Source organism: Balaenoptera physalus (genome assembly GCF_965194825.1).
Source record: "Balaenoptera physalus genome assembly, chromosome: 16".
NCBI lineage: Eukaryota > Metazoa > Chordata > Mammalia > Artiodactyla > Balaenopteridae > Balaenoptera > Balaenoptera physalus.
This window is the reverse complement of record NC_138898.1, coordinates 85144971-85167866: the sequence shown is the minus strand read 5'-3', so window position 1 is coordinate 85167866 and position 22896 is coordinate 85144971. Positions and strand designations below refer to the sequence as shown.

Below are 22896 nucleotides of genomic sequence, written 5' to 3'. Positions count from 1 at the left end.
CGTGGACCTGCAGGGTCAGTGTTATCACCCCCATTTTGCTGATGGGAAAACTGAGGCCCACAGAGGTCACGATGCTTGCACAAGGTCACACAGTGGTCACCTAGTAGGAGAGCAGGGATTCAAACCAGCCCGGCTGGTAGCAGGGTCTGAGCTTCCCCCATCACATGGCACTTAACCTGTGCTGGGCTCTGGGGACCGAGAGCAAGGAGGGCGCCCCCTCCCCAGGTGGTCCCGACTCCTGAGGGCGGGGCTGGTGGCATTGCTCCCACCGCCGCCCTGGCCGTGGGCACAAAGTGATTGTACAGGAGCTGAGGGGACACACAGGAGGGGAGGGCCCCCTTCTGCCCAGAGGGTCAGCCAGACACAGGGAGGAGGGGACAGCTCACTGGATCTCAGAATCTGCCGGGTGGGGGCCCTGCAGGAGCTCGGCCTTGGAGGTGGGGCGGTCTTGGGCTTGAGGGGCACTGGGAGAGTTCAGGGCAGCTGGAGCAGAGCGGGGTGGAAGAGACGCAGGTGAGGCCAAGGCAGGCGCCTGTGTACGAAGTGTGAGTAGATACTGGCAGTTTTTAGGGGGGTTTGCTTTGCAGGAGGTCCTCACCCACTGCTGTTGATTGTGGGGACCAGGGGCTGCAGGAGAGGGAGGGGGCAGGCGGAGGTGGGGGAGGCAGAGGGCTGTCACAGAGCCTGAGGCCACAGGCCTGGGGAGGGGGGACATGACGGGCCGAGCGAGGGCCACAGGCAGGCGGAGGGGCACTGGAAGAGGCCTGGGGGCCCATTAGGCCCTCCGGGAAGTACGGACTCCCCTGTTGGGATGGGCGTAGGGTGGGGTATAGGCCAGGGGGCTGGAGTTTGGATGCCTTCAGGCAGCAGCACCTGCAGAATTAGACACCAGTGATTCTGATGGGGGGTGGGGGGCAGCCCGGGGTGGGGCCCAGCCAGGCCCACCCTCAGCCCCGTCCTCAGAACACTTTCATCTCACACACTGAGTCGGAGACTCTAGCAGGACGCGGGATTCGGGTTTCTAAGAGCTGGAGGGGACGTGAGACACTGGGCTTCTTCCTTCCCGTCTGGCAGATCGGGACAGGAAGCCGGGCTCCATCCGATATGGCCCGGGAACCCCAGGGCCCCCCTCTGCTGGGGGGGTGGTCTACTGTGTGCTAGCATCTGCCTGCCTGCCCTGTGCGGCTCCCGGGCACGCAGCGCCCCCTGCTAGCCTCTTTGGGGACAGCAGGGCCTCTGAGGCCTCCTGGCTCCCAGTTCACGTGAATTAGGGAGAGTCTCCCACCGAGGCCCTGGGTCCTTTCGGTTTTTGACCCCTGCTTTCCTCCAGGGGAGAGGACAGGCTGCTTTCCAGGCTGGCCCTGAGTGACCATGGCCACCTTTGTTTCTCTGGAGCTCCTGCTAAATATCATGCATCAAGCTGGGCCCATTTATTTATTCTTTCTCCTTCTTTTCTTTTCTTTCTTCTTTTTTTCTTTCCTTTCCTTTCCCCTTCCCTTTCTTTCCCTCTGCCCCTCCCTCCCTCCCTTCCTCCCTCCCTCCTTCCATCCATCTGTTCATCCACAAACATTCCCTGACTGCGTTGTCTGCGCCCTGAGCCAGGCGTGTGGGGGAGAGGCGGGCCCAGTCCCTCCCTTGGGAGGAGCCGGTGAAGTGGAGGTGACCGTGGTCGTTATTCCAACAGCCACTGTCTAATCCCAGCGACAGCCGCTCTAGGAGAAAAGTACGGTGACTCTGAACGTGTCCAAAGGGGACCTGCCTGAGCCCGAGGGTCAGGAGGGCTTCCTGAAATGGGAAGGGGAGGGGGGCAGGGGTGGGAGAACATTCCAGCGAGGGGACTGGTGATCCCAAGAGCAGCGGGCAGCTGCTGGTCTCCTGGGGCACACGTTTCCATTCACATGTGTCCCCGGCCTGGCCTGGGCCTGACCCTCTGCCCTTCTCCGGCCCAGGTTCTCCTTCTGGAAGCAGCAGAGCGGCCCTCGGGCCCGGACAATGACCTGCCGACCCCCCAGAGCACCGCACCGCCCTGGAACGAGGATTTCCTCCCTGACGCCCTCCCTCTCGCCCACCCCGGGCCCCAGAGGAGAAGGCCCACGGGCCCGGCCGGTGAGTGAGGCCTACAGGGGAGGCATGGTCTCCCAGGGCCTGCACAAGGCGGTCATACATGCCCACGTGGTATTTTGAAAAACTGAGCTAATGTTTAAAACCTGGGGGGATTTCACATAAAAGCCAGGATTTCTCGCTTCTCTTAGAAAAATGGAAGATCTGGCCATTGGGGTTGGCTGTCTCTTAATAGAAACAATTGGCTGGGACTTCCCTGGTGGTCCAGTGGTTAAGAGTCCACACTTCCAATGCAGGGGGCAAGGGTTTGATCCCTGGTCAGGGAACCAAGATCCCACATGCCGTGTGGTGTGGCCAAAAAAATATATAAAAAATAAAAATAAAAAAAAAGAGAAACAATTAGCTGCAGCTAAGTCACAGCTGCCCCTGCAGATCCCGTTCAAGCTCTGCAGTTTGCCGCAGTCCTCACCATTCCTTATTGCCTCACAGTCCAGCTACTGTCCTCACTGACTGCCCCGCTGCCCCTTCGCATCTGCACTTAGGCCCCCAGCCCAGCTCCATCCTTGATTGGCTCAATTTTACAGCAGCCCCTGCCTGCATACCACCAGGGACAGGCAGCTTACTGACTGCCCCCCTTCTGGGGGATCCTCTCTGAACTCTCTGACCCAAGTTGGAAGACATCCACTCACCTGTTGTTTTCACCCTTCCCACCACACTTTGAAGTCAGAGGTAAACGTTTTCTCTCTGCAGCTTCTATCCATTGGTTTGGGCTCTGCTCCCTGGGACTGCAGAACAGTAATAATAACTGTAATACTAGTAGTCAGCATTGTTGAATGCTGCCACGTGCCAGGAGAAGCGTTGGGGCTTTACCCTGGGCGGTGAGCTGGCACTGTCTGTGTGGCTGAACTCAAGGGTTTAAGGCTGAGATCTCGTCTGACTGGTCAGTATCCGTGCTGTGCCAGTTATTAAATATTTTTATATCACCCTAGTCTGTACAGATATCATTGCTAATCATTCCAGTAAGCTCGTAAAGCTCAGGTTACAGAGGAGAGAACTGAGGCTCAGAAAAGTGACCCCTGGGGTCACCCAGCAATCCAGGGCCATTTTGACTCAGTGATTCTTGGCCCTACTGGAGCCCTTTGCAGGTGACGCCTTCCCTCCTCCTGTCCCCAGGTTGAGCCCCCAGCTTCTTAGCACTCTTGCCCAGACTCAGCTCTGAGCACACGCTCCATCCCCTCCCCTGCCTGTAGACCCCCAGCAGTGGGAGAGTTGCCTCCAGTGGCCAGTCCTGGGGCCAGGGAAGCATCAGATATTCTGCAGTCTCTGGAGGCTTGGAGGGTGTAGGGGTGAGCTTAGGCCTGCTATGAGAGGAGGGGGCATCTCACTTTGGGCCCCGCCCCCAGCCCCCCACACCTCTCTAGCCACTCTCCCCAAAGTCTCATTTCCAGAGGGCTGCCCCATGCTCATCTTCAGATCCTTCTTCTGGGACTGAGGAGGGGGCGGGGGCTGGGGGGAAGGGGGGGCTTCTCATCCCCTGGAGGACCCAGGCCCCAACACCCCCTGGAGGGGAGGGAGGAAGCTGGGAGAGGCTCCGGGTCTCCTGGGGCACCTTTCTTCTTACCGGGACGTGCAGTTCCCAAGAATGGCCACCAGGTGGAGCACAAACCCTATAAATGCTGACACCTGGGTGAGCCCTGAAATCCTGGCGAGCAGCTGGGAATCTCTCTGGAAACGGGCAGCTCCAGGGCCTCCATCAGTTCAGCAGGCATTTTTGAGCACCCTCCCCAGGCCCAGGGCTTCCAGAGGGAGAGAAGGGGCTGTCCCCAGGCCACACAGGGGGACTCTGGCCTCTCCATCTACTCCTGCCCACCCTTGGGGCCTGGAGACCCTGAAGCTGGGCAGGCATATCCTTCAGGGCTTCCTGGGGTCTCTAAGGAGGCCTCATTGGGAAGGAATGAGCAGGAAGACAGTAGGACGTGGAGAGAGGATTCTGACTTATTTACAGCCTGGCTCTGCTACCTTGAGCAAAGGGCCACGCCTTTCTGAGCCTCAGTTTCCCCATCTGTCAAGTGGGGACACAAGTAGCTCTTGAGATCATAGAAGTTAATAGGAACAAAAATGGTTTGCAAGCTGTAATGACTGATGTGAGCTAATGATGGTCCCTTTGCCCATTGTGAGGGGCCCCAGGTGGGCCGGATTCCTGGAGGCATGTCTGACCGGACAGCCCAGGTGGTCAAGCCTGGAGCCACGGGGGGCAGCTCAGCCCACAGTGTTCTCAGGCCTCATTTCATTCTATCCCCAGGGCCCCCGGGACAGACGGGACCACCAGGGCCTGCAGGTCCCCCAGGCTCCAAAGGTGACCGGGGCCAGGCAGGAGAGAAGGGCCCAGCGGGTCCTCCTGGTAAGGACACCCCCCCACAAGCCCCGACCCGACTCTGTCCACTGGGGGAAGGGGGTTGGGGTTTCTCCCCTGTCTGAGCAGGCGAGGCATCCCAGACACCCCCTTTCTTGCTGGGGCTAATGACTGCCATCTTGGGGGGCTCCAGGCTCACTTCTTCCCACTGCCACCCCTACGGCAGCCTCACCCCAAGCACCTTAGGGCTCCGTCTCGCCCTGGGCTGTGGGAAGAGAAGGCTTCTGGAGTTGTGGGCGCAGGTGTCCGGGGGGGCTCCTGGGGGCTGGGGGTTGTGCTCAGCCATGTAAACAACACCTCCAGAGACCACCCAGCAACTCCTGGGCCCTGTCAGGGCAGGTACAGGGCTGGCCCAGGCTGGCTGCCACCCTCGGCGCCCGTTCCCCACAGCTGAGGTCCCTGGAGCGGGCAGAGGGCATCTGGCCGGAGCCCCCACTGGGTCTGTGGTCCCTGCCTCCCTCACCTCCCATCCAGCTGCCCCGGGTCCCCTGTGCACTGGGCTGGGAAGGGGAAGTCATGTTATTAGCTCCCGGAAGAGCCCTCCAGGGCGTCCCTGGGCCTGGAGGCCACTATCGGCCCTCGCCAGCCCCGTCCCCTTCAGGGTCTGTTTCTCGTCTCTGTTACGTCAGCCACGAGGCCCGGCCCTCCTGTGACTCCTCTCCTCCCCACTGCAGGCCTCTTGGGGCCGCCAGGGCCCCGTGGGCTTCCTGGAGAGATGGGGCGCCCCGGCCCCCCCGGCCCCCCCGGCCCAGCAGGCAGCCCAGGCCTCCCTCCAAACGGCCCCCAAGGCGTCCTCTACTCCCTGCAGCCGCCGACAGACAAGGACAGTGAGTGTCATGCCTGTGGGGTGGGGCGGGAGGGCCGGCCTGAGCTTGTCTTCAGGGGGACCAGCCCTCCCCAGAGGACCCCATGAAGCGAGCGGACTGTCAGCGAGGGGAGCCTTGGCTCTGCCAAGTGGGGGGCGGGGTCGCCTGGGGGGCACTGATGCGGGGTGGGGCGGCAACCCGCGCTCAGCTCCTGCCCCGGGGTCTGACCCCCACGGGTCACTCCGCTCTCTGGCCTGGCCTCGGGTCATCCGTTACCCCATGTCCTCTCCACAAATCCCCTCACTGTAGGCCACTGGACATGTGTTGATGGATCACCTATGACGTGTGGACTCTGTTTTTACCCGCCCGCCACGTACAGCCCTGAGCAAAACAGCCTCCTGCCTGCAGAGGCTACAGTCTAGCGCGAGAGGGCGCCTCTGAGCACACACACAGCCGCCCCAGCGCGCGGGGAGGGCGGTTCCAGGGAGGCCCCGCGGACGGGGGTGGGGGTGGGGCCGGCAGCCCACGCGGGCATCGTTTTAGTTAAGGGCCCTGGGGAGTGGGAAGGGTTTTAAGAAGCAGGACTGACTTGAAATTCTGAATGGGTGACATCCCAGGGACCGCTTTGTCAGCTGTAGGAGAAACCCAAGCCCCCTCCTGCAGGTGCTTCTGCCCCCTCCGCCCCGCGGCAGCATAGTCCTCCCTTGAGCGTTAAGACCTGCGCCTGAATCACAGGGGTGGGCAGGGAGGGCTTCCTGGAGGAGGCCCCACAGGAGTGAGCTAGTCAGGTACGTCACGATGGGTGTGTGGGGTGGACCCTGGAAGAACGTCCAGCCTGGGTGGTAAGCAAGGTGGGGCCAGAGTCAAGGGCCTGGAGTGTTCAGGAAGGAGTTTGTGCTTTAAATGGAGCCCACGGGGCTTCCCCTGCCCTCTGACTTGGCCTCTGTGTGCTCCTCTGAGTCGTGGGAGCAATGGCAACTGCTCACCAGGGCTGCAGTGAGGCCCAGTGGGGCCGGGCATGCCCGTCCCGGCTCCGGGGGATCTCAGCTCTAGCCCCGCAGCCCCGCCAGCCCTGCCCCCCAGGTCACGGGCCGCTCTGCCCTTCCCGCAGATGCAGACGCGCAGCTGGCCTCTGCCGCCGTGGACACGGTGCTGGCGGGCGTCCCAGGGCCCCGGGGCCCCCCTGGCCCTCCAGGTGAGCACAGAGGGCCACAGCACAGGCTGGTCTCCACTGGTAACCCCTCCTGGGCTTGGCCTGGACAAAGGGGCCTTGAGGGGGCCAGTTGGGGGTCATGGCCTTGGCAGGGCACTGGGTCTGCTCCAGCCAGCAGTGGCTTGAGGTGGGGCCTCTTGTTCTCGGGCGGCAGCTCCCCTGGGACTGGACAGTGTTTCTGCCAGAACAAGCCCTGACACCCACATGATGCAGCCCCAGGCTGCCCTCGTGTGAGCCAGAGCAGGGATTCTCTGGGTATGGGGAGGCAGGGTCCGCACGGGCGGTGTGAGGGCCACGCGGGAGACCCAGGGAGCTGGCGGGGCAGGTGCCCAGAAGCGACGGGAGGCCCTGGGCCTGCAGGCAGAGAGCAGGGCCCTGGGGGAGGGGACGGGATGGGGCCCTCGCTGGGGGAGGAGGGGAGTGTGGGGAGGGGACGGGATGGGACCCTCACTGGGGGAGGAGGGGAGTGTGGGGAGAGGATGGGATGGGATCCTCACTGGGGGAGGAGGGGAGTGTGGGGCGGGGCTGGCACCCAGGTGTGTGGAAGTCTCCTCTGACAGGTTCTACCTGTGAATGAACGAGCAACGGAGGCCCTGGGGGCCAGCGGGTGGGGCACCTCTTGATTAGGGCTCCAGACCCGGGCACTCATTCTCTGTCATTCATTCACTCTCTCATGAATTCAGGAAATATTCACCAAGCACTGTTCAGCTGGGCAGTGTTCTAAGCTCCTGGGATACTTAAATAAACAAAACAAAGATTCCCGTCCTCATGGTACTTACGTTCTAGTGGAGAAGGCAAACAGTACCCAAATACTATCAGTGAATCCCATAGGGTCTGAGAAAGCAGGGCTGGGCGAGCAGCTGGGCCAGGGTGGCCCCATTTAAAAGGTGGTATTTGGGAGTGAGCTGGGAGGGTGTTTGTCTTTTAGCTAGACTGAATCCAGATCGTCACCCCACCAGGGGTACACTTTCCTGCAGGTCCTCCCTAAGCATGCCGGGGGCACACTGGTACAGCCTAGCAGCCCAAGAGGCACAGACCTGTGCTGGCCACTGGGGACGGAGGCCTCCCTCTTCCAAGCATTCGGGAAGTTCAGTCAGGAACACCACTCCCTGCGCTGTACTCATCAGGCCTGGCCTGACCCTCTGGGCACTCCCTGGCCCGTGGGGGTGGCAGGCATGCAAACCGACAGTGGCCAGAGGTAGCGGCTGGTCTGTGTCAGGGCTTTGCCTAGAGAAGAGGCGGGGTAGTTTCCTGGAAGACTTCCTGGAGGAGGTGATGCTTAGCCTGAGACTAGTAGCAAAGAGTTTGCTGGGGTGTGGAGGGTTGGAGAAGCTCCAGGAGGAAGCAACAGCATCGGCAAAAGCATGGATGCAGAGGAACTTTCCAGAAGGGGGCATCTGACTGATGAAGGTGGAGGAGGCTGGGCTGAGAGGGACCTATTTGAAAGGTCACTCTGGGGGGCTGCGTGGAGGGCAGATGGTCAGGCAGCAGTTGTAGTAACCCAGGCAAGAAGGATGGCCTCAGAGGGGTCAGGTCTGAGGTCCCGAGGAGGGAGAGACTCGAGATTTGCCGGGGGACTAGCCGGCTGGGGAGGGGCTGCGGGGTGGCCCCGTGGATGGGGCTCTGGTTGTGGTGTCAGGGCTGCAGGGAGAGTGGGTGGAGGTGGGCTCTCCGCTCTGGCGGTGGGCAGGGGAGGCCAAGGGAACGGGTGCCCCCCTCCCCCACCATTCGTTCACCGCACCTTCCTTTGCTGCCCATGGAGACAGACCCAGGGCAGGGGCTGGGGTGGGAGGGTGGAAAGGTCCTCGCCAGAGCTGATGGGGGCAGCGGGCTTCTCTGGCCCCAGGTGACCATCTGTGACTCTGCCGGCAGGTCCCCCTGGACCACACGGTCCCCCTGGACCCCCAGGTGCACCAGGATCCCAGGTAAGGTCTTTCCCATTTCTGGCAAGGGAGGGGGCATTGTCTCCCCAGGAAAGGAGGAGCCAGGCTTCTTACCAGCACAGTTGCTCAGGAAGGAGCCAGCCCACCTGGCCGGTCCCCACCTGGGTCCAGGCGGGCCCCAGGGGAAGGCAGGCATGGGGTCCTGGTTTTGTTAGCAGCAGCGGCCCTTTGCTGCCCACTCTGCCTATGCCAGGGAGGTGCTAACATGGTTCCCGGTTCATAAATGAGCTGAGACCCAGGTGCCACCTGAGGTCGTCCGGAGGGTGTGGTGGAGCTGGGCCAGGATCACAGAAGGTCCACCCCAGCCCATGGCCCTTCCTCAAGGAAAATTGCCTGTGAGGGGGGCACTCTGATGCCTGACTGTGTGGCCTGGAACCCCAGCTTGCTCTGCCTCCCAGCTGTGTGACCTTCGGCAGAAAGGCAGCCTCTCTGGGCTCTGGCTTCCTCAGCTGCTAAGACGGGGTGTACAGGGCCTCCCTGGTGGATTGTCACAAGGAGTGAAAGAGAAATAAATTGCCAGGGGGATGTGCCTTGTGCTGCAGGGGCCCAGGGACCTGGGGGGGAGGTCACATGGAGGAGGGGGGGGTCCGGGACGTAGAAGCAGCAAGGGTGGCGTCTGGGGATGTCTGCATGGAGCTTCCTGCAGCCCCTCCCCTGGGCCTCATCCAGACCGAGGGCTCTGAGGTCCCTGGAACTCAGGCCCCGGTGGGGTGGAGTGGCTGAGAGGTGCCCCCCCCTCCCACTGCAAGGGAGGTAGATCCGGGGCTTGGCCCTGTGGGTGCTGGGACCTCAGGAGTCCCACACATTCATTCATCCCTTTAGTCATTTGACAAATATTCCCCAGACACAGGGAGGGCACCAGCCACGCCAGCCGAGGACACAGCCGGAGCCCGGGGCGAGAGGCCAGCCCTCTAGAGCACATGTTCTAGACGTCAAAGAACCAGTGTCCCACGGCTCCTGATCTCTCTCTGTCGTCCCCCGTGTGTTTTCACACCAGGAGGATGCGGCGTGGAGGAGAAGGGCCAGTGGGGTGCACGGCGTAGGGCAGAGCCAGGGCGGATGTGGTACAGACCAGGCCGGCGGGCGGGGCCTGGGGGCGGGGGGTGGCTGCAGGGGGGGCAGGAGGCCCTCAGACCTGATCCGCTCCTGAGTCAGGTGGGGTGGCCAGGTCAGCCAGGGGTCGGGGCCCCCAGAGCACCCTCCTGGCCCCTCGGGCTCCCAGCCACAGGCCCCAGAGAGAAGGGGTGGGGGCGGGCGAGAGAACGACAGTGACAGTGACGGGACTGCGGTGAGGGTCGGAGAGGCCCCGGGAACTGTAGGAGGTTGGCAGGGGGCGTCTGGCCGAGCTCCACATGCCAGGAGCCCTGTGCCAGCAACGCGGTCTCTCCTGGTTCTCCGGTGCTGGGGGCTCCCTCCTCCCTTCAGGCTGGGCCTGCTCAGCCCTGACAAAAGGGCAGGAAAAGGGGGAGGAGGGTGTGTGAAAGGCCGACAGATGCTCTCACGGAAAGGGCTGGGGGCAGTGGGGCTCCTCCAGCGGCCCAAGCGCACAGCGACAGGGCAGGTCAGCGGTGCGAAGGGATCCCATTATTCTGTCCCAGCAGCGATGGGGCAGTGGAGGCTCAGAGAGACTCTGTCATCTGCCAGAGTCACACAGCAGGGCAGCAGAGTGCCAGTGGGTGCTTTGGGGTGGTTGATCCTGCCGGCTTGTTGATTTTTAGGGTCTTCCAGGCCCTTGCGGGCAGGGCTGCCTTGGGTGGCTGTGGAGACCGTGCCCACAGCAGCCTTGTGGGGACCCAGGACCTGCAAGATTCCAAGGAGGTTCAAGGGGACCAAGTCAGAGCTGCTCGTCTAGCCCCGCTCGAGACAGTGTGACCGGGCATCAGCATGGGGCGTCTTCAGGCTGGTGGCATCTTGGCCCCTTTCCTCCTTGCAGTGGTCCTTCCTTAAACCTGAGGGTCTGTAGCCAGGGCTGGGATGCCAGGGGCACCAGGCAGTGCCCGGCCTGTGTCTGGCTCCCCAGGGCCCCACTGAACAGGTGTCAAAGAGCCCCCTTCCAGGACCCACTGCCAGGGCCCACCCAGCCCCCTACACTGCAGGGATGGAGCTGGGTTCCAATTCTCCATTGTCCCAGTATTGACAATGTCAGAATGGCCGTCAGATGGGCTGGACCGTGGCTTCATTGTGGATGGTGGGGCCAGTCTGATGACCCAGTCTCCGTCTCCATCCTTGCTAAGGAGTCGAGGCCTCTGAAAATTGGCGGTTTGTGGGGAGGGATGTCTCCTAGTCAGGGGTCAAAGAAGAGCGAGAAGGGACAATAACAGGGGACCACGTGGTCCCGACTTTCTCCTGAGTGGGACGGACAGCCCTGGGTTTGAAGCCTGGTTCTGCCAATTTCCAGCTGGGTGACCCTGAACAAGTCCCTGAGCCCCTGGGCCTCAGTTTCTCCATCTGTGAAATGAGGATAAAAATCCCTTCTGGGTAGGTTCATTGTGAGAAATAATGGGGAAAACAGGCGGAGAATGCCAGGCTCTTCGGAGACCCTTAATGAATGCTATTCATTAACTACGTATGTCCTGGGGCTTAATTGCATCAGACACTGTACTGGGCACAAGAACAAGGAAGTGGGGATCCCTGCCCTCCGGTAGCTGATAGTCTAGTGCAGGAGGCAGACGTGATAGAGAGTAACTGGGAAAAGACCTATGGTGACAGGAGGGGGTGACAGATAGGAGGAGGTGACATTCTGACTGAGACCCGAGGAACGGGAAGGAGCAGTCCTGCAGAGATGCCAGGAGCGTTCCAGTAGAGGGGAGAGCAGGTGCAGAGGTCTTGAAGCAGGGAAATGCATGGCGCATACTGAGTGGAGGAGAGTGTGGGGTGAGATGAGGGGGGGAAGTGGGCAGGGCCTTACCTGCAGGGCTGATGTGTGGATTTGGGTCACAGTGGAAAGGGGACTCATCGAGGTTCAGGGAGGGAGAGTCCGTGACCTGATTTACAGCTTTCCAAGGCCCCTCTGGCTATTGCGGGAGGGATGGAAGGCGGGGGAGGCGGCAGTGGAGCAGGGAGACCAGGGAGGAGGCCACAGCAGCACAGAGGAAATGGCAAAGTGAACAGACATACTTAGAAAGTGAACCTGACAGGTCTGGCTGATGGAATAAATTTGGTGAGGGAGGGAAAGGGAAGGTTAACTCCAAGGTGTGTGTGGGAGCAGCCGCGGGACCGCGGAGCCGTTTCCGAGAGGAGAGACTGCAGGGTGGGGGCGGGTCTGGGGGGGAACCAGGAGTTCCACTTTGGAGAAGTCGAGTGGGAGCGCCTCCTGGCTGGCCGGGTGAGGGTGCTGGAGGACGGCTGGATGCACAGGTCTGGGGCCCCAGGGAGCCTTCCGGCTGGGCATCAGCGCTGATGGGGTGTCCACGCAGACACCCTCACGATCACCATTGCTGTCACTCGTTCTCTGAGGGCCCCTCTCTCGCGTGCTGGGGGGATGTGTGCTTTGCCAGCCGGTCCCCTTCTCCGAGTGATAACCGTACTTGGCATTGCCCCATTTCACAGGTGAGGAGATGGAGGGCTACCAGGGAGGCCCCCAGCTGTGGCCTTCGTGTTTCCTCTACGCCATCCTCTTCCCCCCATCCATTTTTCAGATTTCCAGAGCCCAGTGCAGGGGGAGGGCCAGCGGAGGACTGAGAGGCTGTCAAGGACAGGCAAAGCCTAATCTGCTTTGTTTGATTTTCTGCAGGGCCTGGCTGGAGAGCGGGGCGTGACAGGGCCGCCTGTAAGTGTGGGACCGTGTGGATGGGCCACCCCCAGGACGATGGGCTCTGGTGCAGGCCCAGGGTACCAGGGGGGCGGGCATCTGCCCCAGGCGGCCTGGCTGAGTTCAGCCCCCCAGCCTCCCCAGGCATGGCCAGATCCAGCCCAGCCAGGATGGGGCGGGGGGAGAGAAACGGGCAACCTGGGTGCAGTGCCAGCTGCCCAAGTTGAGAAGGGGTGACTTTGGGAGGTGGGAGCCCCCTCACTGAGCGTATGAAGTAAGGACTGAAATAGCCTCCTGTTGTGAGGCTTGGATGAGAGTCCTGAGGTCCCTTCCAGGGAGCCCAGGCCCCTGGGTTAATGTGCTGTGTGACCTGCAGAGTCCCTTGCCTTCTCTGAACCTTCTAGGAATAGAGACATAGAGAGCTGACCTCTAATTCCCCTCTTGGAAATAAGAATTCGTGAGTCTCAGCCCCTATCTCCAGGGCCAAGGAGGTGGGTACCTCCTTCGTGCCCAAGTCTTATGTCAGGGGCATGGGGCTGGGGGGAAAGGGGTGGATCTTTGCTGAGCATCTTCTATGTGGAAACCCTCTTCATCCATAGAGTGTTTAAGCTGCACAGTGACCCCATGAGACAGTGCTTTATTTTCCCTATTTGCCAGAACTGGCAGCTAAGGCTCAGAGAGGTTAAGCAACTTGCCCAAGGTCACACAGCTAGGCAACAGTAGAGCCAAGATTTAAACCCAGGAGTGTTAGCCTCCAAAGCCATGCCTTCTCCAAGCTTATTATTGAGATTGATTTATTTAATCCTCCTAATAGCTCTATGAGGCTACTATTAGCTCCATTTTGGAGATGGGAAAATCGAGGCACAGAGAGGTAAAGTAACTTGCTCAAGGTCACACAGGAGTAAGTGACCACCTAGGTGTTATTGTGAGGCTGATGTTACTGGCCCCATTTTAGAGTCAGGGAAGCAGAGGCCTGAGATGCAGGGGACTTGATCCCTGGAAGGGCCAACACCTGAGCTCGTGGGGTTCCAAACCTGACTCCTCCCTCCCTAGAAACAGAATTAAGCCCCTAAAATCAACCCTGTGCCAGGCTGTGCAGGGGTGCCCAGGGAGAGAAGCTGGAGAGGGTGGAGAAGCGCCCCACCCCGCACCCATCATTGACTGCATGACTTTCTTCCCAGGGCGAGCCTGGCGGGAAGGGGGAAGAGGAGGAGAAAGCTACCGCCGAGGTAACTGTGCCCCTGGGCCCATGCTTCCCTCCTGCCCCTTGGCTGTGTCTCAGCAGGAGAGCGGGTACCCAACAGAGCTGGACTGCCACCATCGGCCCTGAGCCGGGCATCAGTCACGGGGTGAATGGGGTCCCAGTCCAGCGGGGGACACAGCTGAGTGAATAGCGACTGCAGCACAGGGTGAAGTTGGCTGCAATGGGGTAGCACAGATGGGGTGACCGGCCTGGGGCCTGAGTTGGGGGGAGACCCTGCCGGAGAGGGCCGGAGGAACCACGGACCTGCAGAAAAGACCTTTCTTTTAAGGAGGCTTCAAGCCGTGGGGTCCCTCTCCAGGGACAGGACTCTCCCATGACAGCACCTGGCACACGGGTGTGCCCAAGGTCGTGGTGGTGGACTGAAGGATACGTGGGCATGTGGATGTGGGAGAGGACGAGGAAAGAGTGAGGTTGGGAGCACACAGGGGCCAAGGCAAGATGGGACGGGGAGGGGGCACAGATGGAGTGCCAGCATGGCTGTGGGGAGCCATGCCTTCTGGGACCAGGAGAGGAGGCTGGGGACCAGGGTGATGGATAAAGGGGGCGGAGGCAGTAGGGCTAGCAGGGGAGGTCTTGCAAGCTGAGAATGAGTCCCGTGGGAGTGTCAGGGCTCAGCGGGCTGGCCAGCTCGGTGGGCACACAGTGCCCCTTAACTGAGAGAGCTGAGGGAGGCTCTAAGCCAGGGGTGGGGGTATCTGCAGAGGTGGGAGGCGGGCTGGGCTGGAGGGGTGAAGCTGGGGCCAGGGGACCTTCCGGAGGTCCTTGCAGGACTGGAGAAGGGGGAAGAGGCTGGAATCAGGGCAGCCGTGCTGGGCACAGGAGGCAGTGGGAGGAAGATGTGGATGCGGGGGTCACTTGTGATGGGAGACAGAGAGGATACCCACGACTTCCCCCGCCCCATCTCATCAGCGTGCATCCTGTGGCCCAGGGACCGAGGCTTAGCCGGGTCCTGACAGAGGGAGCCTGGACCCCCTGCTCCTTGCTGGGACACCCCCATCCCAGACACCACCCACAGCCTGGCTTCTCACGGCCTATGGTGGGAAGTCCTCTCTCTTGTAACTCAGTAGCATGCTTTTGGTTTTCTTTTGTTTTAAGCTCAATTAATCTGAATGTCATGACAGAGCTGTCATGTTCTACCAGCCAAAGATGCCTGTTTGCTGCTGACTCCAGGGCGGGGCCTTGTCTCTCCACCATCACTTTTTATTTCAAAGTGGCCTTGTCACCTGTCTTCTCAATTAATCAGCTCATTCACGTGTCTCGACACACGAGGTCCTTCGCCCAAGTGTAGGCTGGGTCCCAGAAATGCAGACGTGCCATCATCGCGTCCTCCTGCTGGCATTCCAGAAGCCGTGACTCTGCCCTCTCTTTTTCTCGCCCGGGTGACCACTGTGGAAATCTCTCGGGTGGGCAGTGCCAGGAAGGAAACAAGCAAAGCACCCCCAACCCGTGGGCCCGTACTAGGTGCTCTGCCCACAGCAGAGTATTTTCTGGAAAGAAGGGCACACAGAGGAAGCAGCAGGCAGCCATGGGAGCAGGACGAGCCCAGGCTGGAGGCAGACAGGTCTGGGTGTGAAGCCCCGGTCGGCCATTTCCAGGCTGTGTGGCCACAGGACTCTGGTTACCCTCTCTGTGCGTCAAGTTCCGTGTCTGTGAATAGTAATTCGAACCCCAGCCCTGGCGCCAGGATGTCCACCCTATGATGGCTGCTGTACTGATGTTGGTGACAGGAGGGAAGTGGCGGGCGTGGGGAGGGCTGGGACAGTACACTGAAGCAGGACGGCCCTGACCTTGGCTGCTTCCTCCCCCCCAGGGCGAGGGGGTGCAGCAGCTGCGGGAGGCGCTGAAGATCCTGGCTGAGAGGGTCCTCATCCTGGAGCACATGATTGGGATCCACGGTGCGTAGTGACCAGGACCTGGGGACAGGCAGGCCCACAGGCGGCCGCCGAGTCCGAATCTCCCTCTGCTCCGCCTCCCTGCTGCCCTCATGCTGCTGCCTCTGGTGCCTGCTCTCCCTGCCCCAGCGGCCCCTCACCTGGCTGCCAGTCTGGCCCTGTCCCACCCCTGCTCAAGGACCCTCCGTGGCTCCCTGCTGCCCGTGACCGACATCCAGGTCCCAAGTCCCTCCCCAGCATAGCCTGGTGTCCAGTGACACAGAGCCATCATCCGGTTACCCCAGGCCCGTTCCCGCCTCTGCACCTTTGATCAGGCTGGTCCCTCGGCCTCCTGAGCACCAGCTCCCGCTTCAGGACCTGCGCCAGGATCTCTTCCTCCCTGAAGCCGCCTCCTGTCTCCCCACCGTGCTCTGCTGAGCCTTCAGTTCCCTTGTGGGGTGGGGTTTCCATGTCTCTCCCTGGCACTTCTGCAGGGCCTGGAGCCCAGCCCTGGTTAGCAGTTGTTGAAGAATGGATGAATGAGTGAATTGGTGAATGAATAGATGAGCAAATGGGAGAATGAATGAAATGAGCGCATGGATGAGCGGATGGATGAATGAATTAATGAATGAGTGGATGGATGAATGAATGGATGAATGAATGGATGAATGAGTGAATGAATGGATGAATGAGTGGATGAATGAATGAATGAGTGGATGGATGAATGAATGGATGAATGAGTGGATGAATGAATGAATGGATGAATGAGTAAGTGAATGGATGCGTGACGAGTAGAAGCCAGCTGCTGCTTTGTCGTGTCCTCACTGGGCGCAGAGCTTCCGTTGCTGGCGGGGCTGGAAGTGAAGGTGCTTTGCTTGCTCCCAAGGCCCTGCGCAAGCCCGCCCTCCTGCTCTCCTTCCAGATCCCCTGGCCTCCCCTGATGGGGGCTCCGGCCAGGACACCGCTCTGAGAGCCAACCTCAAGATGAAGCGTGGTGGCCCCCCCGCCGATGGCTCCCTGGCTGCCCTGCTTGGCCCCGACCCTGGGCAGAGGAGCGCTGGCCGGGCCAGCGGCGGGAAGTGAGAGGCCAGCGCTCCAGGACAAGCCCCGACTCCGCCAGAGACCCAGCCCCGGGGCCTGTGCTGCCACTGGCACCTGAGGACACCCCGGGTGGGACCGGGCTCCAGGCCTGGACGATCGTCAGGGACACTGGCTCCTGGGGGCTGGGGGCCTTGGGGACAGATGGCAGCTCCAGGGGCAGGGGCCAGAGGCCAGAGCCCTGCCCTGGTCCCGTCCCTCCTCACCCGCACTCCCTGCTGGAGACGGGGTCTGGTGGGCCACGTGGGCTGTGAGAATAGTCATAATACTCATCTTTTACTGGGTCGCTGCATCGTTTGGGCCTGTCCGAGGAGCTTCCCTACATTGTCTCATTTAACCCTTAGGAGGTAGGCTTGTTACCCCGACTTTACACGGGGGACGGAGGCTTGCAGAGGGTAACTCACCTGCCCAAGGCCCCCGGACCATGGATGGCTGGGGCAGGGTTTGACCCCAGGTTCTCTCTACCCTGCTGGCTTCCCCTCTTCACGGGGAAACTCAGGGCGGGTGTCGGGCCGGGTGGCTCCTGAGGCTCCAGCTGGGAAGGAGGGCAGGGCCCTGCCCAGCACGAGACAGCGGGGGCCCTGGGCCTCCTTCCTCGACTCCTCTCCCTGGGCTCGGGGTCTGGTCCATGGGTTGGGGAGCAGCTTGGCCTGTAGCTGCTCTCGGAGGCCAGGGAGACCTTGACTAAACCCATAATAGTCACGTGGACTTGGAGACCGTGAGAGAGGAGCGTTGGGGTGCAAAGACCCTCAGACCGAATTGGCATTGCCCACCGCTGCATCCCAATCTCTCTGACCCCACCCACCCTGCCAGGGCCTCCACCGCTGAGCTGGGAGGAGGGAGGATTTATGCAAATGTGCACCCTCCAGGGGCCATCCCTGCAGCCCTGCCCTCTCCCAGGCTCTCTGGAAAGCTGCAGGGTTGGCCACTTCTGCGTTACACGGCAAGTCCTATGTCCCAAGGAGGAGGAGGGCTTGCTGCCTGATTCCCAGGCCCTGCCGGGGAGAGATCCTCCCTCCCTCGGCGCTGTGGTCCCAGCCAGGCTCCGCAGCAGACACCCAGGTCCCCGGTGCCCCAGAGCAGCTCTCAAGGCCACAGCGCTCGAGGCCTCTCCGGTGTCGGGTCCCCTGTGCCCTGGACTGGCCCTGGTGCTCCTCTCTCGCTGTCTCAGCGACGGCTGCAAACTCAGACATTCACAGGTGCTGGCACCGCCCCAGGTGCGTCTCCCCTCGTGGCAGGAGCGACTCGTCCCCACCGCCCTTGGTGCGCCTGGGAGGCTGTGGCCTGGTCCCTCTGGGCCCTGGTAACCTCTCCCTGCCCTTGAGGCCTCGACTGCCCACTTTGAGGCAGGGCTGGCCGTGTGGGAGCCAAGACGTGGCTTCCTGCAGGCCTGTCTTCACGGAGGGGCGGTCAGAGGCGGCGGGAAGCCTGTAACCCTCTGACAATAAAGGTGCTCTCCCCGCTGTGCTCTGGTGTCCTGTGGCGGCGGCTGCTGGGGAGGCTGGCTGTGCCGGGTCAGCTTCGGCCGGGCCCAGCCCCAGGGGTGTCCGACGGGAGCCCCCGGGAGCCAAGGCGACCACAAGGCCCTGAGGCAGGGGGGCCTGGCTCTGCCCGCCGGGAGCCCCCATGTCGGGGCTGGGAGAGCGAGGGGAGCCCCTCAGAGGCTCCCCACCCTCTACCCAGCAGCGCTGCATCTGGGCTGGGCCTGGGCCCAGCTCTGCTAGACGGAGCGTGAAGTGGGGAGGGCTCAGGGCTCTGGGCAGAGGGACCTCTACCCACCATGCTCCTGCCCCGCGCCTGGGGTCCTGGACATTTTCGTCCACTTGGGGGCCCAGCGTCTCGGACCTTCCCCTGAGCCCTCAGCCGAGGTGGGGGACTGGCTGAATGCCACCCAGGGCTTCCTGCAGGCCGTGTCCGGCCGGAGCTCACCCTTGCTGGGGCCACCCCACCGCACATGAGGGGACCCAGGGGAGCTCTGCTCTGATGGCAGTCCCCTTCCCGTTGCAAGACCCTGTGTTCTCAGCCGGAAGCTTCCGGCTTGGTGCCCCCTGCCCCCAGCCCCACATTGTCTCCCTAGAATATCCTCGTCCCGAGCTGGCACTCCGCAAGCTCCCTCACAGCAGGGCTGGGTCTGGCTGACTTCCATCTTCCCAGCTCACCTCCCTCCCCGCCGCCCCCGCCGAGGGCCTGGCCCAGATGGACGTCAGTTTGTTAATAAAGGAATGCCTTCCCCCAGATGGGGACACCCACCCCATTACCCAGCAAGAGCACCTAGTGACGGCTGCTGAGAGCTGCTGCCGAGCCCGGCCGCGGTGACCCACTGGTGCTGCAGGCGCCCGTCCCCGGAAGGCCCACATCTAGTGACAGTGGTGAATCCTGGCCAATGTGACATGCCACGTGGCCACATGGAAACAATGGAGGGGGCAGCTGATCTGCCGGGGCCTGAGGAGGAACCTCGGAGGAGAAAGGTGTCTTCAGGGATCAGCGGGAGTCGGCTAAACCGGGAAGGGCAGGGGAACAGCATCGGCAAAGGCTTGGAGGGAAGGGGGCAGCTCATTGGTTAACCCCTTGGGCAGGGATGCAGGAGGGAGAGGGTGGGACGGGCAAAGGTGTGAGTGCGCCCCCTGGAGGGTTGAGCCCCCTTTTCTTTCTCCAGCTCACTGGAGCCCCCCCTGCCCAGAGCACCCCCTCTTTGCGGGGTAAAGCCTCATTCATGGAGCAATGCACCTCCTGGGGCTACGCGAGGACCGATGCCACCTGACAAGCTAAGCCCCCACCCCTTAGTGAAGCAGGACACGAGGCATCTCGTTCTCGCTGAGCCAGTGGCAGACGGGGGGCCCTAAGAGAGATTGTCCTGCCTCACCCAGGACCCCAAATCTGCTGCCCCAGTGGCCCCCAGCCCATGGTCTGCATGGGCCTCTTTCCCTGAATGTCTGAAGGACAGACCCCACAAACATCAGCATCCTTAGACCAGGGGCTGCTGTTTGGAGGTGGGGGGGTGTAGACTGAGCACAGGCAGGCAGGGTGGGTGTCCACATGCACACACAAAGCCCCTCAGTGCAAACAAGCAAGTGGGCAGCGTGGGATGGTTCAAAGGGCAAGGGCCTGGCTCTGCCCGGGCCATCACGGTCCAGTGCAGAACTCCGCAAGGTCACAACCTGAAATCAACCTGGCCTTCCTGGTCCTTCTAAAGGGTATTTGTCAAAGTAGGAGTGTAGAGCATCTCTTATTTAACAGTTGATTAGCTGAATGTATAAGTTTTAAATATTTAGACGTACGATACCTCCCTTTGTACCCTGGCCCCGGACCCTGCACTTTCCGGGGCAGGCCTGGGTTGGGGGCTGGCAGAGTCTGGAGTGACCCTCCCCCCAGGACTGGATGTCCACATGCTCCCAGGCCCACCTCAGAGCCACTGGGAGCAAAAGGGGTGCAGGAGGGAACCAACGTCCAACGGGGGCTCGTGCCAGCAGGGTGGACAGGCCAAGCCTGCGGGGTGTCGGACGGGGCCAGGGCACCAGGATTCGTGGACCTGGAGAAGTCAGGGGAGCTGTGCTCTCGGCTCCTGCCCTGCACAGCCTCCCAGCGAGTGGTTCTAGAAGGAAGAGTGGAGTTCACATCCACCAAGAGACTGAGGGACAGCACTACCAGGATGGGCAAGTGTGAGCAAAGGTCAGAGGCAGATGACGAGCAGAATTCCCACAGGAGACTGAAGTAGATGCCAGGGGCCAGGTCTTGGAGGACCCTAAACGCTGGAGGGGGAGAAGCTGACCCGGAGCGGATGGGCTGCTGTGGCCGGTTTTCAATGTCAGTCTGGCCTCTCCCCTCCGTCTGGATGGTAGATCGATCTTTCTGAAATGCAAGCCTGGCAGCATCCCCCCTTAATCATGAATCTGCAGTGGCTCCCTTGTTTCTGGTGCCCAGCCTGGGCTCTGCAACCTGGCGCCATCATCCGGGCCTCCATCCTCCTGGCTGCTGGCTGCACGAGAGAGGCACCAACTGGTCTCGTCTCTGTGCAGCCTGTGGGTGCTGGTGCCCCGCAAGGCCAGCGCTTGGTGCTTGCAGGACGTGGGAGAGAGCAGGGGGTGCCTGGGGCGTCCGGCACTCACGGCCCCATCGGGAGCACAGCTCTTGGCTTTGGGCAAAGGCCTCAGACACATCACCTCCTCTGACCCCTGCAGCCTGACAGCTGGGCTGTGTCCCTCTTGTCCTTGGTTCTGTCGTGACCATGAGTGTCTTTGTGCTGATGTGTGGAAACCCTAACCTGCTCAGCCTGCAGGTCCCAAGATGGATTCAGATGGTGGGGTGCATTGCCCGGAGCGCCCCTAGGATCCATGACTGGGCTTCCAGGGCCAGGCACCCTCCTCTGCCTGAAACTGCCCCTCTCCCTGCAGCTCCTGGGGACGGGGTTCATGAGGGTCAGCCCAGTGCAGGGGATGGGCATCTCTGAGCTCCTAACCCCAGCCCCGCCTGCAGGGTCCACCCAGGGGGTTAAGGAAGGAGAATTGGCTCAGGCCGGCCCCCTGGCCTCACCTCCCCTCACTCCACCCCGCACCCCTTCCCTGTCTCCTCCCCAGAGTCTGCTCTGTTCCACATCCTCCAGCCACCCTCAGGGCACACCCAGCCTCCTTCCAGGCAATGCCTCCTGCACACACTTCTCTCCTGTGCCCCAGTGTCCAGATCAAACCAGGACAGGGACCGACAGCTCTTTACTAACAACTTCCCTTCCAGACCCCCCTCCCCCAGGATCCTGAGCAGCCCTAGTCTGCAGGACCCTCTTCTCCTCACCCTCCTGCCTAGCTGAGCCCAGGGAAGCAAGGCTCTGAAGGGCACAGGCTCAGGCAGGGCCCCGGCTCGGGCCCCCCTTTCCGTGGGCGGGTCCCCAGGGTCTCCTGGACAGGGCAGGTGTGGGACCTGGATGCAGCTCCTCAACTCATAGCCAGGGACCCCCGCCAGCCCCCCTTAGTCAGCCAGCAGCCAAAGCAGAAATTCAGGATCCCCTTGGTCAGATGGTGACTTCTGGCAAGTGCCCGGATGTGGTGGCCACAGTGAGCGTGGAGGGGACTCGGGCTGGGCTGACCTTCAGTAGCTCCCACTGGGGCAGCGAAACCTGTAGTTAAAATATCAAAACACCCCTGTGCTGATGGACCCCAGCTCCTCACATGCCCCCCACCATCCCAACCCCTCCTGTAGCCTCCCCAGAATCTAGCACCCCGCTCCAGTGCTAGGAAGAGGACCTGTTCTGATAGGTGGGTTCCTGTGCCATACGGATCATAAAATATTTTTAACATCTCTCCTGACGCGGGCAATGAGAAGCTGATGGCAAGAGCTGGGGCTGAGGGGGTACGCTTTGCCGCTGCTCGGGGCACATCCTGACCTCAGGCAGAAATTCACAGCTGATGTGCTGCCTTGGGATGGGGAGCCGGATGGAGGGGCTGGGTGGTCACGGTCAAAAACTCAGAAGTGGGCCAGAAGCCCTGGTGAGCCCAGGCTGGGGTTCCTCTTGGGCATTCCGATAGGACCCCACGTTTCCTGCTGCACCGCCTTGGGATTGGAACTCAAGAGAATGTGGTGACCTGTTTCCTGGGACCAGGAGGGAATCAGGGTGAGGCTGGAAATTAATCAGACACTCGCCTGACCCCCAGGGGTTCAGAGGTCACCTGTGAGTATCTCTTTTCCCAGAATGCACTGGGCGAGGTTGGTCCCCTCCAGGCTGGGGGGAAGGGCACTTGGGGACACATTCTTCTCGTCCTGCACTTGGCATGTCCCAAAGACACACAGGGGGCTATTCTCCTGCTGGATGGGCAGGAACTGCCCAACTCTGGCCCTGGGCCCCAGCCAGAGGTAGTCCAGGTGCCACTGGGGTCCCCCAGCCCAAGCCTGTACCTCCCTGGATCAACAAGTCACCCTCACAGCTCCACCCCCAACCCCATGTCACTCGGCTGTGATCTTCTTGTGGGCAGGGTCACACGTGCATCCCCAGCGCCCAGCTCTGATTGCTGCCGTGAGTCACAGGACATTCACGAAGGAGAGGGACTCCTTCCCAGACCCCAGAGGCAGTGACTGAGGTGGTGGGTAGGGGGCCAGGTGGGCATCCAAGACGGTCCTAGGTCAGAACAGAAGCCTCCTGCCCACTGGCAATCCCACACCTGCAATCCCAACTACCTCGAGGTTTCTGGAACACCTCTCTGCCAGACCTGTTTTATGGATTATAAAAAAAAGAGAATTTCATGAGATTTGCAATTACTTGAATTCCAGGGAGATTTATGTCCAATGTTATTAATAAATTCTAATGCCACCTATAACTTTCAATTGCCAGTTAATTAACATGCAGTTGGTGCATTGTAAAAGGCAAATTAAATACTTTCTCAGGCGGGGGCTGGTAAATCTAATGAGCCAATGTGTCCCGAAGGAGACAGCTGGGCTCACACGTCCCAGTCTCCCACTCCCCCATATTGATGGGTGTGTGACATATTGAT

The 22896-nt window shown here is 61.3% G+C and overlaps 1 protein-coding gene across 4 annotated transcripts in view; it reads left to right on the top strand.

Moving 5' to 3' along the window:
- The window catches only part of COL26A1 (collagen type XXVI alpha 1 chain), a 172301-nt gene extending 154415 nt beyond the window's left edge, over window positions 1-17886 (top strand). For 3 of the 4 annotated variants that reach the window (XM_082431241.1, XM_082431240.1, XM_082431243.1), the window contains exons 5-13: window positions 1950-2106; window positions 4364-4462; window positions 5149-5301; window positions 6392-6475; window positions 8366-8418; window positions 12170-12205; window positions 13369-13416; window positions 15262-15346; window positions 16245-17886. In XM_082431241.1, the coding sequence (XP_082287367.1) occupies window positions 1950-2106; window positions 4364-4462; window positions 5149-5301; window positions 6392-6475; window positions 8366-8418; window positions 12170-12205; window positions 13369-13416; window positions 15262-15346; window positions 16245-16405 (876 nt within the window). In that variant the 3' untranslated portion in view covers window positions 16406-17886. The remainder of the gene's footprint in view (window positions 1-1949; window positions 2107-4363; window positions 4463-5148; window positions 5302-6391; window positions 6476-8365; window positions 8419-12169; window positions 12206-13368; window positions 13417-15261; window positions 15347-16244) is intronic. The other variant, XM_082431242.1, reaches the window with a different exon arrangement.
- The last annotated feature ends 5010 nt before the right edge of the window (window positions 17887-22896 follow it).